This window comes from Limulus polyphemus, unplaced genomic scaffold (assembly GCF_000517525.1).
Source record: "Limulus polyphemus unplaced genomic scaffold, Limulus_polyphemus-2.1.2 Scaffold299, whole genome shotgun sequence".
Lineage (NCBI taxonomy): Eukaryota > Metazoa > Arthropoda > Merostomata > Xiphosura > Limulidae > Limulus > Limulus polyphemus.
In genome coordinates, this window is record NW_013665909.1 from 5,710 (window position 1) to 18,705 (window position 12,996).

Consider the following 12,996-nt stretch of genomic DNA (forward strand, 5'->3'; position numbering starts at 1 on the left):
ACCAACGAATAGTGGGATTGGCCATCACATTATAACGCCCCCACGGCTGAAAGGACAAGCATGTTTGGTGGGATGGGGATTCGAACCCGCGACCCTCAGATTACGAGTCGAGCGCCCTCACCACCTGGCCATGCAGGGCCTTTAATTATTGTATTGTCCTTGTAGGACTAACTAAATAATAAGGAAAATGTAATGTTCTTTTTAGGACTTGATGTAATTATAAATGAATTAATGAATTAATTACAATTTAATGAAGTAGTGTTAAGTATCCTTTTTACGACGATTTAATTATAAATGATTAATTATCAACATTATGAGACATGTATTGTATGAGTCATGGCCGCCTGTCATGGCTGCATAAAAACACGTTCTCTATTTTGTGGTAGGATGATTTAATTATCAATTAATGTTCACTGTTCTTATTAGGATTAACTAATTAATTAGTGCTTTTAAGGACGAATTAATTAACTAATGAATTAGAGTTAACTGTCCTTTTTTAAGATGATTTAATTAATGACTGATTATCGATATGATGAGACATGTATTGTATGAGTCATGGACGCCTATCATGGCGGCCTAGAAACACATTCTCTACTTTGTGGTACTATTACATATTCATCCATCATGGCCGTCTGTCTAACGGCGCGCCCCTTGCGGTAACAATTGGAACTATGCCATCATCATCTTTGATGACATCACCCCATCTCCCCCTCCCCTGAGGCAGCTAATCAGCGCGTGTGTCCAGAGTGGGGCTTTTACTACTAACACAGACTTTCAACTGCTACAGCGTTTGATTTAATGCAAACGAGATAGTAGGGACAGTATTTGCATCATCCCTACATAATAGCACAGGCACACAGTGTATTAACAGACACAAATAGGATAAATTAAACTCAATTGTGATTTAATAGTTATGTATATTTCTATATGTTAATTCTTATCTGTGCCATCCCTACTATCCTGTTTGCATTGTTTTTGCAAGATTGATACTAGCCATTTACTTACAATTTTTGAAAGGGTTTTTCTTTACTTGTAGATATAGAAGTGTTCCTTGGTGCTGGTTTAATGTAGGTTTATGTACTTTTACTAGAAGAGCTTTAATTTTTCGTTTATATATATTTGTTTCTCTGTATAATATGTTAGTGTTCTCTATGTTAATATTGATTTTACTTGAGTTACAATGAGGGTGTTTTTTTGTGTTCACTGAACCTGGTTTATATTTTTCGGCTTGTTTCTCAGATACAAAATTCATGGTAGTTGTTGCTTTGTATTTTATACACCGTATTAACATTGTATTTCTGAAAGTAATATTTACGTAATATAGTTTCTGTTTTGGTACCTGGTTTTGGTTCAATTTAGTGTTTACTGGGATGTTATGTTTGATTGTAAGTTTTTTCCAAATGTTGATTATTTGGTCACTGATATTTGGTATGTAACGCATGCACCAGTGTAGTGTTTTGTTGTTAGGTGTTTCATTGACTTTCGGATTGTTGATTGGCTATCCGTTGTGTTTTTGGTCGAGGTTTATGCGTATAATTAGCAGTGCACGTTGAGACAATTCAACGGCAATTTTCCTAAAAATAGTTATTAATAAATTTAAAATGTGTAGTCAACCCAATCCCTTGGATCAGAGCGTATATACAATATGATTTTCTTTTGAGCCGTTTACAACAGTATTTTTTCATTCGATGTGTTATTTCAACAAGGAAAACTGTACTGAGTTCGTTTTTAACCAAAGGAGGCTGACTGCGATGCACTTTGGCAAAAATTTTTGAGTTTATATGCAATGAATTCATCCAGGACAATAGAGTACCCAGGTTCGTTAAGTAGCCGCGAGGATTTTTCCACTAGATGCCACAGTTCTTTGTCATTTTACTGAGTGCAAGAAAAGACCACCACCGAAGTGAGTTTTCATTTCTATAAGAAGTATCAAGGGGAAGATAATAAATTCAAATCAATTTATTCGAGATGGTACATTAAAATCATACATTTATAAAATACCGACACGATATATATAAAGAACAACAACAAATATATATACCCAAACACATTCCTGTCTTTATGCGTTTTTTCCGTTCATGCTCCTATCTTTGAAATATTTCTTTCAATCAGTTGATGGAGGAAGTCCCGTTTTGTTACTTTAAACTCCCTCTCAAAAATAAATATTTTTGTTCTCAATCATTGTTTCTCAGATTGACCGTTCATCACATATGAAGACTGACAGATCAATGTTGATACTAATATGAAATTTTAGGAGGTGCAAAAAAATGAATTATTTTCCTGTAATGTACTCCTGAAAATAAGGATTTTGACATATATATACATATATACATTTGCTACTGTTAACCATTCAGTAGATACAGAGTGTGGCAGACAGGCAGACATTTGATTATTATATGTATAGATTTTTTCTACAGTTTTTGGAGGAAATTTATTCATGCTGATATAGCGTTGTTTTAATTGGTTCACTTCGTCGTTAAGGTTGTCAGGTGAGCAAAGTTTTGTAGCTGTGTTTATTAGGCTTTTTAGGATGTTGAGATTTTTTTTCTTGTTTCATATGCCGAGTCCCAGGGAATGCACAGTAGAGTATGGTTGATTTTTCTGTGGATTTTTATTTTAAACTGTGTATCTGATCTGGTGATATTTAGGTTCAAAGATCTTAGTTTTCTTTTTCGTATTTACTGGTGAACTCAATATCTGGATGTATGGAATTAATGTGGTTGAAAAAGCGAAGTGTGTGTTCTTCAGATGTGAATCCAAAAACTGTAGAGCTTTTATACCTATATTAATTACTTCATTGTGTCCCTATCGCGCAGTGGATAGCGCGTTGGATTTCTAATCCAAAAGTACCGGGTTCGTTCCCCGGCAGGGATGCCACCACCATTACCTGGTCCCAAGTCCAGGATGAGAAAGGAGGAGGGTTGGGTAGCAACTCCGCCCCGTAAAAACCAACCTGCTAAAAAATTACTGCAACAACAACTTCCGTCGGCGAGGTGTTGTTGGGGCCCTATGCTCTAGTGGAAGTCTACAGGGATTACTATTATTATTAATTATTTCATTAAGCGTGTTCACGTATGGTATTGCACTGCTGACTACCAATATAATAATACAATAAAATATATACAATGCTCTCTACAATCTTATACAATTCATTATTGTTGCCCTTCACGACACGTGATCAATAACGGTCACAGTTTCAAAGTCATTCTTAACTTGATGATGACTTAAGCTGGTCGAAACTTTGTTACTTGTCTTGTGTTTTAAATAAATGTTTTAATACATATTAGCTGTATCTACCATATATTTTCAATGATGCTTGGAGACGGCTTGAATGGGTAATGAAGAAAAACTTTAATATAAGTTCAACAGCAAATGTACAACGTTTCGACAAGGTTTTGTCATCATCAGGTACTATATATTTTAATGAATATTGCCCAGGGTGTTTTTTTCACTTATTACTGTGTGTGAACAGTAGAAAACCAAAAAATTCATATGTTTTTGATCAAACTTGGTTCAAAGTTTCGGTTCTCAAAGAGTCGATTGTTAAACCTTTGGTGAATATAGGTCAAGGTCATACAGCAGGTTCATCAGTGCTGGCCTTTGTCACTGCGAGGTCCTAGGTAAGATACAAAATGTGGGGCCCCTCATAGTATTGGGCAATAACAAAAAAATGAAATTAAGTAATGATAAGTTTGCTAGCATTAATTTTTTACTACCTTTCAGTCTACATTTTGACTGACTGCTAAGAACAATTTCACAACATATTACCTATTACATTTTGGAACGAGCTTATTGGTGCTTGGAATTACTTTTAATGACAGAAATTGTTTTACCGAACGATGTGGTATGTTCTTTAACAGTCCATACCTATGGTTTTGGTGTTCTTTCAGGTCCCCATAACGAGTGGCCCTAGGCAGCTTGCTAAGCTTTGCTTGCCTTAAGGCTGTTTCTGACTTTTGTTATATAATTACAGCAAATAGGTATATAAAAAAACGGTTAAACATGACAATGTATTGAAGCAGTAAAGGGATATTTATGCCTACATTATTAAGGGAGAGAAATTGTTTGTTGTACAATTTAAATTGTTTATTTCAAAATTTAAAAACACTTTAGGGTGGATAATGTATTCCTTGAGTGCCTTTCTAGATTTATTTTTTCAGTGGAATACATTCATACACGTACGTATTTTTAATTGTGAAACAAACAAATGCAAACGGGGAAATTTATTTATACAATATTTCATTTGTCTACTTTGATTTTCATTCTTCAATAAAGTAAATTATTATAATTATCTGACATAATTACCTTATTGTAAGCATGAAGCCTCCCATAAAAAAAGGACATGCGAATTGAGAAAGTCATCGTTATTAGCTTACTGAATGTTATATTGAGACTGTTAACTTTAAAACTAAAATGTTTTGAGAAATTAAACTCGGCTGTGAGTGAAATGTTTTCGGGAATATTTTGTCTTCTCAGACTGTGTTTAAACTGTTGGGAAGATCCCTAGAAGATTACTATTTCTTATTCATATTTCTTGGTTTACCATTTCACGAATTGTCCTTTATCATTACTTTATAATTTTTCTTTAGTTATCAGAAAAACTACAGTGTCACACTTTTTAAGTCAGTGACCCCTTCTCAGAAGGAAGTGCTAAGAAAGGTACAAAAAATCAAACAAGAGCCATCGTGGGATAGCAATCCTGAATGGTGTGAGTTACAGAAGCAGACAGAGTACAAAAAACCCCAAGCAGCTACGTTTGTTGAAGCAGAAGACTTGGTGTCAAGAAATAACTGTTTGAAAGCAATTAAATGTAAGTATAATCCCTCTCTCTGAATTTTGGAAGTTTTTACATTCATTGTAATTCATTTCGTTTCAGTTTCTTACTTTTTTTGTGCATCATAAAATCCTTGATTATTTTTCTAGGGCGAATTGTTAAACATATAGTCTATATATATTTTTGGGAAGGAGGGGGAAAATGGAGAGATAAATAATTGTTATTGGCCATATAAAGTGTTGTAGCAAATACCAAGTAGCTCCAGAAAGCTTTTAACCTTTTTTTATTGTTTTTAAAAAAAAATCAGTGGAATGAAGAATCTTAACTATATCAGTATCTCAATGACTCACGTAAATGATTGTAACAGATGTATGTTGCAGTTCTTGGAGTTGTGGCCTTCTTCTTAGTGGCATCCAACCTTATTAAATCTTTCTTAAAGCATTTGTGGGGGTTGATGTATCTGTAGAACTTGTATTTACTCATATTATTAGAATTACTATTGCATTGTTAGGTTGCTTCATTTCTGTAGAAAGAATATATTGTACAAGCCAATATCACCAGAAAACGTGTGTGATGCAGCAACTTAAATACTTATATATCCATTATTAACAAAAGGCCTTAATTAAGGATAATAATAATAATAATAGACAAAAACTGTCTACTTCCAGTTTGCATGGATTGAAATCAATGTCGTTATATTTTACAATTAGAAAGTATGAATCATAATCTTCTACAACAGCAAACTTATCACCATTAGAGACTTCGCTGAGCTGAGAAGTATGACTGTGTAGTTCTTCTTAAATTAATCACCATAGAGACTTCACTGAGCTGAGAAGCATGACTGTGTAGTTCTGCTTAAATTAATTACCATAGAGACTTCACTAAGCTGAGAAGTATGACTGTGTAGTTCTGCTTAAATTAATCACCATAGAGACTTCACTGAGCTGAGAAGTATGACTGTGTAGTTCTTCTAAATTAATCATCATAGAGACGTCACTGAGCTGAGAAGTATGACTGTGTAGTTCTTCTTAAATTAGAAATTTTTTGTGTTGTGTTGTCTTACGCAGTGTTCTACTTTGATATATTTATGCTAGTGATGAGTAAATATATTGTTCAGATATGTAGGGGGTGGCAGTATAATACACTATTAACAGCTTTTAAACATATGCTAGTCACTTGATCTTAACTCTGAAGTTGATAACTTAAAAACTTCTACATTGTTGTAATATACTACTCTACAGGCGTTGTTACTTTAATGGCAGCAGTTATTTCTTTGTTTTTTTTTTTATATCATAATTTAAATCTAAATATTTTGTCTTAGTGGAAATTGAGAGAGAAGGACGTTTAATGTCTGGTGAAATTCAACCATCATCTGAAGGTGTAGATGTGAGCAAAGAGCTAAACCAACTTAATTCCTTGGTTCATATTTATCATCTGCAAGAAGAAGCACAAGAGAAGATCATGTCTAAAGTTGAAAGCATCATCTTAAAGTACTGTGATTATCTGGCTAAGACCACTTTGAAACATCAAAATGAAAGAAAGGTTTGTGATGTCAACTAGTTCTAGTTTCAACCATATGTAACAGGGTAGCACACAACCTGCCAAACTAACAGCTTTGTGATTTAATATTGTTAATAATGTTATTTGTTACTCGATAATGATAAGTGTGTAACTAATATTGCATACTCCATTATCTAATATTCCAATCCTCTTTTATAAGTATAAACTCTTCTTACGTAATTTGTGAAAAGGTGAAATATTTTTATGATACCTGTTGTCATTCATATTTAAAGTTCTTGACAACTGGTCATCCAAATGTTACACCTGTGTTAGACTAACGCATCTTAACACCCCGAATTTGCAATTTCAAATATATTATTTAAATAGCTGGACAACAGTATACAATTCAAATGTCGTTTCATTTTTATATTTCTAAAAAAAATATATATAAATAATAATTTTTACCACTAGTAAATGACAAATAAAGCATCAAACGACTACTAACATAGACTCAAGATGTAACGCATTTCATTCATCAATATTAATGGAAATAATTATGAAGACACACAAACGATAAACATACAGAAGTCACAAATAATGAGTACTTACAACTAGATGGTGAATAAGTTTTAGAATGTAGCAGTATTTTGTATGTGATCCCTTTGTTTACACAGAGCATTACACGTTGTTTTCATGCTCTCATAAAGTATATTGTACGATTGCGCAATATTGCTTCAAGTACCAATCATTATTCTCGATTTAGCCAAGTTGTTTGGTCGCCTTTTGATCTTCTAAGTTTCTATATAAATCAATACATCCTCAAGAATGTTCTTATCAGAACTTTGTGCAGGCCAAGTCATGGATTTAGGTGTTACATTTGCTGCTATATCGGCAAGATATGGTTTCACCCCATTTACTGTATGCTGGGGATCAGTCTTGCTCGAACGTCCTTCCCGATGAGTAGTGTTCCTCATGCAATGGAAAGATGGTTCAGAATCTGCATGTGCTTGTTAAAAGTTAGGGCGCTATCAGTTTTAAGTATACCACCGAAGCGTTTGCCTAAGATTCAGCCCCAAACTTGCACTGATCCCCCCATTATACTTCTCTGTAGACGTTATACATTGACTATGATACTATTTCATTATTTTTCATTGACCAAACTATCACTGCAGGGTTGCGAACAAATATAATTTTGGAGTACTGATTGTGATATTATTGCTGAAAGTAAGATGGTACAATATATGAATATTGTACAAAAAAAAAAGGTTTTTCTTTATTATTTGTTCGTTGGAGCTCGGAAGTTTCCCGAAACGTACTTTTTCTTTCTATTTTATTCTTTATTTTGCACTTTTTAGCTATTATGTAAGTAAAAATATATTTTGGAAAAATCGTTTGCAAAAAAAAAATCTTAAGTCCTTTAAACATAATTCGGTACCATCTGTATTGAAAAGTCCGTCAAGATAGCTGGTTATTGTTAAGGTATTTATTGCATACATTCACATTAATAATGGGCAGTGACCCAGATACGCATCCAATTCGAAGAAAGAAACCTAAATGGTGTCAGAGTGAACAAACATATAAACCAGAGTACAACGTGGAGCTAGCTCCCAGTAATTACAAAATCAAACATATAAAGATATCGCGCTTACTGCTAACCATGCCAGTTAAAAATAGCATAACAATAACATTTTGCGCATGATCGGTAGTGTAGTGGTCATAACATTTGTAATATCCGGCCGTAGTTTGTGGCTCCAGTTTTATTTCACATTTTTAAGTTTTGGTTTTTCTGACATTGATTGTTTCCAAACAATTCCAACTTGTATTAATCTTTAAACAGTAAATGTATACAGTTTTGCTCATTCTACTGTTTATGGCTCGATGCCCATTTCAATCTTTGGGTTTCGTTACGTTTTCCCAGCAGCGTTTTTCGAAATTTTTGCACATCCATTGAGGTCAATTTATGCTAATATGTATCTTACTGTTCTAGAGGTAGCATTCTCATCTGTATTCATAGGAACAGTAAGATACATATTATTTATAATTTACATTGAATGATTAGTTAGGGGTCCTTGTCCAGGGCGTCTAAGGTCTTGCTGGTTTTAAACTAAAACGTTTTTGAACACCCGAGGCAGGGGACAGTCAAGTACAGATCTTGCTAACGATATTAATTCTAAATTGTTCTTTGAAAAGACATCTCAAGCATAAACGTTGTTTAGTAATAGTTATTTCAATAAATGCAATTCACACGGAAAATATTGCTTTGTCCAGTAACAGGGAAGTTTTAAATAGAATATTTATACACATGCTAGGGTATCCCTGAGACCATGTTGCAGACCACCGTTTGGAAACCACTGATCTATCTCTAAAAAAAGAACATACTCTGAGATACTTAACATCAATTTTGTAATGTTTAATGTTTCTACTTCTTCATAGGTTTTATATACAGCTGCTACTTAAACATGGAATCTTTGATCACTAAATACTACTACTGATACTACTACTGGGCACAGTATGACCACCTGTACTGTTATAGACTCTATGCCAGTGTGGCATTTTCTGATTGGTTGGATGACATCCATTTACATTGTAAACTATCAACACATGACCATATATACTGTTACAGTTCATTTTCACAGGATAAAATATTTGCCTTTAAAATTTTATTTTACTCGCAACTTCCATAACTATTTCCTATACTGTACATAGCCACAGAACGACAGCATTACAAGGAAATATAAAGGACGTGTGTGAACTATTTATTGTTATGATTTAAGTATATCAGTGTGCCCAAAACCCCATACATCAGCATTCTCGTATGTATACCTAATACAAACAAATACGTAGGCAAGTAAAAATTGTAATTAAATTAGCTATTTGTACGTTAACACTAATGTTACTAGGCATTTCTAATATTTACCAACCATTTAACAACCTTAATATATCATAATATGTTTATAGGATTTGTAACAGAAATACAGTATTAATAATAGTTGAAACTAATACTAACTTCTGATCAAAATAAGCTACTTACGTAGATCAGAATTAAAAATACATATACCTAATAGTTAGCACAGTTAATTAAGTATAGTGTTCAAACTATGTTACTTATAATGACAATCCTCTATTAATCCACACTTTGTGTGAATTTATTTGTTTTGGAGTTACTAGGACCAAACTTGGCAGGCGGACTCGTGGTGGCCCGGGGGAATCGTTATCTATATTTCGTTTCCATACCACCACCATCAAGTGGGCCTAAAACATGCCCGGAAAGTTACCCAGGCATAAAGATGGTCTAGTATTTGGTTTTTAGGGTTGTTGAACTCAAATGTGGTATTAGATTGTGTTTTACTTAACTATAGGAAACTAAAACGCACCCGGAAGATTCCATAGGCATGACGAGGGTCTAGAAGTATGTTTTCAGGATCGCTGAACCCGAATCTGTCGCATAATTCTGTGTTCCTGGTCCTCTTAAGGATTCCGTGGCGCCATGTTTGAAATTGTATCCATACCCCCTTACATGATCAGCTACCACGGACTATTAACGCGGTTTATTTTCGGGTACTGGCCCTCTTGTGCTAATTAGAAGTAACTGATGATAATTAGGAAGCTAGATCAGACATTGGAGCCTCTTAGACTCATGAGGGGGCGGTTGAACCCCACAAAGAGCGTTGATATTTTATGATAGTGATTAGAATGCAGTGTCTCATCAGTTGGGTAGCCTCACTATTTATAGTATTCCCGGCCATAAACCCAATAATATCTCGTGAGATTTGGCTAGCCCAGGTGACTTATTTTTTAAATAAGTCCATATACTGTGCTAAAATAAGATATTTAAGATATGATAGTAAGTAGAAGGATAGGAATTGAAAATCATACATAACATTTTATATGAAATTTTCTTCTCTTTTTTCCCCTCAAGGAGTTTGAAAAAGAAAAACGTATCAACATGGAAAAACGTATCGAACTACAAACCATCAACAGAATTTTAAATAAAGAGCTTCAGGTTTTAAAAACCCAATACCAGAGTCCAAGAGAAAACAATAAAATTGATAAGAGGAATGTGAGTAAACAAAGCTATAAGGAAGCAAACGTGAAACTTTGCTTTTGTAGAGATTATTATACTATCGCAAGCCAAAACAAAGCACTTCAGGAAAAGTTGGTGACATTACAGCAGGAAGTTATGCAAATGAAGGAAAATCATATGCCCAAAGCATTGCACATGGCCAGTAACCAGGGTAATGAAATTGAACCTCTTACTCCCGAGTCTGAAGTAGAAAGTTTTGCCGTGAGAAACAAATCACCACAAGGGGAAGAATCAGACATTATGCCCAGTGACAAAGATTGAAGTGCGTCAAGATACAGTGCAATGGAATCTTTATTAAACAGGGTACAGGGTAGTAGGAAAAAAGCAGCTAGACACCTGACTTGTATTGAATAATGAAAGTAGAAGATTTATTCTTAACTTACATCAGCCGGAGATTTACAAATGTCGTGTTATTTCAGCCATAAAATAAAATCTCGGATAAAGGGAATCCTTCCATTTGTTATGTTATTATACCTGTCCAAACCAGAACTCTGTCCTCAAAAGTTTGAACTTGGTGTTCTTGGCATGTGTTCACATTATAACTGTGGTTATAATTTAATGTGCTTGCACAAAATTTTACTTCAGTATTTTACAGACAAAGGTAAAAAAAATCTGTTTCCAAAGTATTCTTTGCTGTTTAAGGTTCCTTGGCTGAAGATTAACATGTAAACTGTGTTTTGTAGCTCACATACTTGGCATTGGGATGTTAAAGGAAAGGAGTTAAACATTGAAAAAAAAAACATGTAAGCATTGTGACATAGATGTATTAATGTAAATATAGTTATGGCACTACGTTTGACTTTTTCACCTTGCCATACAGCTTAGAGAAATCCTGTTTAACAAGCTACACAGAAAGATTGTGTAAGACTTTAACAAGCTACACAGAAAGATGGTGTAAGACTTTAACAAGCTACACAAAAAAGTTATGTAGGACTTTAACAAGATGCACAGACAAGCTATGTAAGACTTTAACAAGCTACACAAACTGTAAAATAGTAAGCTTCATGTCACTGAACAAGTGTGCTTTCTATGTATTAAAATTTGAGGTTTCATGGAAAACAATATGTATGAATACTTGTATTTTAACAACTCATTCTTATAACAAATGTTCAAGTGTGTGAAGTCCCCTTTCATTTTAGAAAAACTAAACATCACAAGTTATGTTATGAAACCGGATTTTCTTATACCATGTTTTATTGTTCAGTATGTCAATAGACAACTCTGTAAACGTTACATGTTATGAATCCAGTTTTTCTCATACCATATTTTATTGTCCAATATGTCACCAGACAACGCTGGTTGGCAGCCATTTGGATCCAATAAAATCCTTAGTCATTTATATTCCACCCCAACATACTTTCATTTAAATGTTTAGTTTTTGTTTTTAATTTTTGATGCCAAAAAAGGGCAAGAACCATGAGATATTATTAAAGTTGTGTATAAAGCAGTATTCCCTTATTGCCTTTGTAACTCAAGTTTTGTTTAAGAGTCTCTTAATCAAATCTTTAATGTGTGTTTGGTCAGTAGAACTGTACTTCAAGTAAGCATTACTCGAAAAATTAATGTTACTCTTAGCCAAGCCAGTAATCTGTCCGGAAATATTTTGTTTGTAGTCAGAATTGTATGGCCGAAGATTAGTTTTTCATTACCTATTACTGTACCCAAATTTACTACTTGTTTTGATTATGCATGTATATGACCTTTGGCTAATGGATTCACATCTCGATCTCTGAAATGCATAAGATTTTATTGTTTTTGTCATTGATGGTATCCTCTTACTTACTACTTTTAAGACAACTTATGCCTGTGTGATATGTCTCATTGGTTAAAATACCAGAAGCTTCCATTAACGGAATTGTTTAAATAATTTACTACAAAGTTGTTCAAAGTTATCTTTCTAAAGTTGTATGCTAGTTCTTTTCAATTCTCACCGATTTACACAAATTAATGTACGAGAATATGCGAGGAGTCCATAAGCTTAGCAAACAGGCTTTCAAAGGACCGACAAGCATTGGTGCTGCACTTCAAATATTTTTCATACAGAAGAGATGTGTGAAGCAACTAGCTTTTGGGCTACTATGTATGTGAAACCTAGTGATTAGTGTAGAAATGGTTAAAAATTGCATTACGTTAAGAGCTTACATTCTTTTCTACACCGAAGTTAACTATAAGTCAGAAATGTAAAGAGCCTACATTATAGTCTCAGACATTCCCTCGTTTTTTATAAATCAGGTTAACAATAAGTCAGAAAGAATTGTTAAGAGCCTACGTTATAGTCTCAGACATTTCCTTTGTTTTATAGATCAGGTTAACAATAAGTCAGAAAGAATTGTTAAGAGCCTACGTTATAGTCTCAGACATTTCCTTTGTTTTATAGATCAGGTTAACAATAAGTAGAAAGAATTGTTAAGAGCTTACATTATAGTCTCAGACATTCCCTCGTTTTTTATAAATCAGGTTAACAATAAGTCAGAAAGAATTGTTAAGAGCCTACGTTATAGTCTCAGACATTTCCTTTGTTTTATAGATCAGGTTAACAATAAGTCAGAAAGAATTGTTAAGAGCCTACGTTATAGTCTGAGACATTTCCTTTGTTTTATAGATCAGGTTAACAATAAGTCAGAAAGAGTTGTTAAGA

General features: G+C 33.8%; 1 protein-coding gene across 6 annotated transcripts in view; it reads left to right on the forward strand.

Moving 5' to 3' along the window:
- Window positions 1–12,996, forward strand: part of LOC111085262 — a 22,242-nt gene that overhangs the window by 4,562 nt on the left and 4,684 nt on the right. For 2 of the 6 annotated variants that reach the window (XR_002610085.1, XR_002610087.1), the window contains exons 3-5: window positions 4,590–4,810; window positions 6,096–6,316; window positions 10,194–12,965. Coding sequence is in view for 1 of the 6 variants with exons in the window: in XM_022382991.1 (XP_022238699.1) it covers window positions 4,590–4,810; window positions 6,096–6,316; window positions 10,194–10,619 (868 nt within the window). In the remaining 5 variants the exon portion in view is untranslated. Of the gene's footprint in view, window positions 1–4,589; window positions 4,811–6,095; window positions 6,317–10,193; window positions 12,987–12,996 lie in introns of those variants that run through there. The other 4 variants (XR_002610086.1, XR_002610088.1, XR_002610089.1 and 1 more) reach the window with 4 other exon arrangements.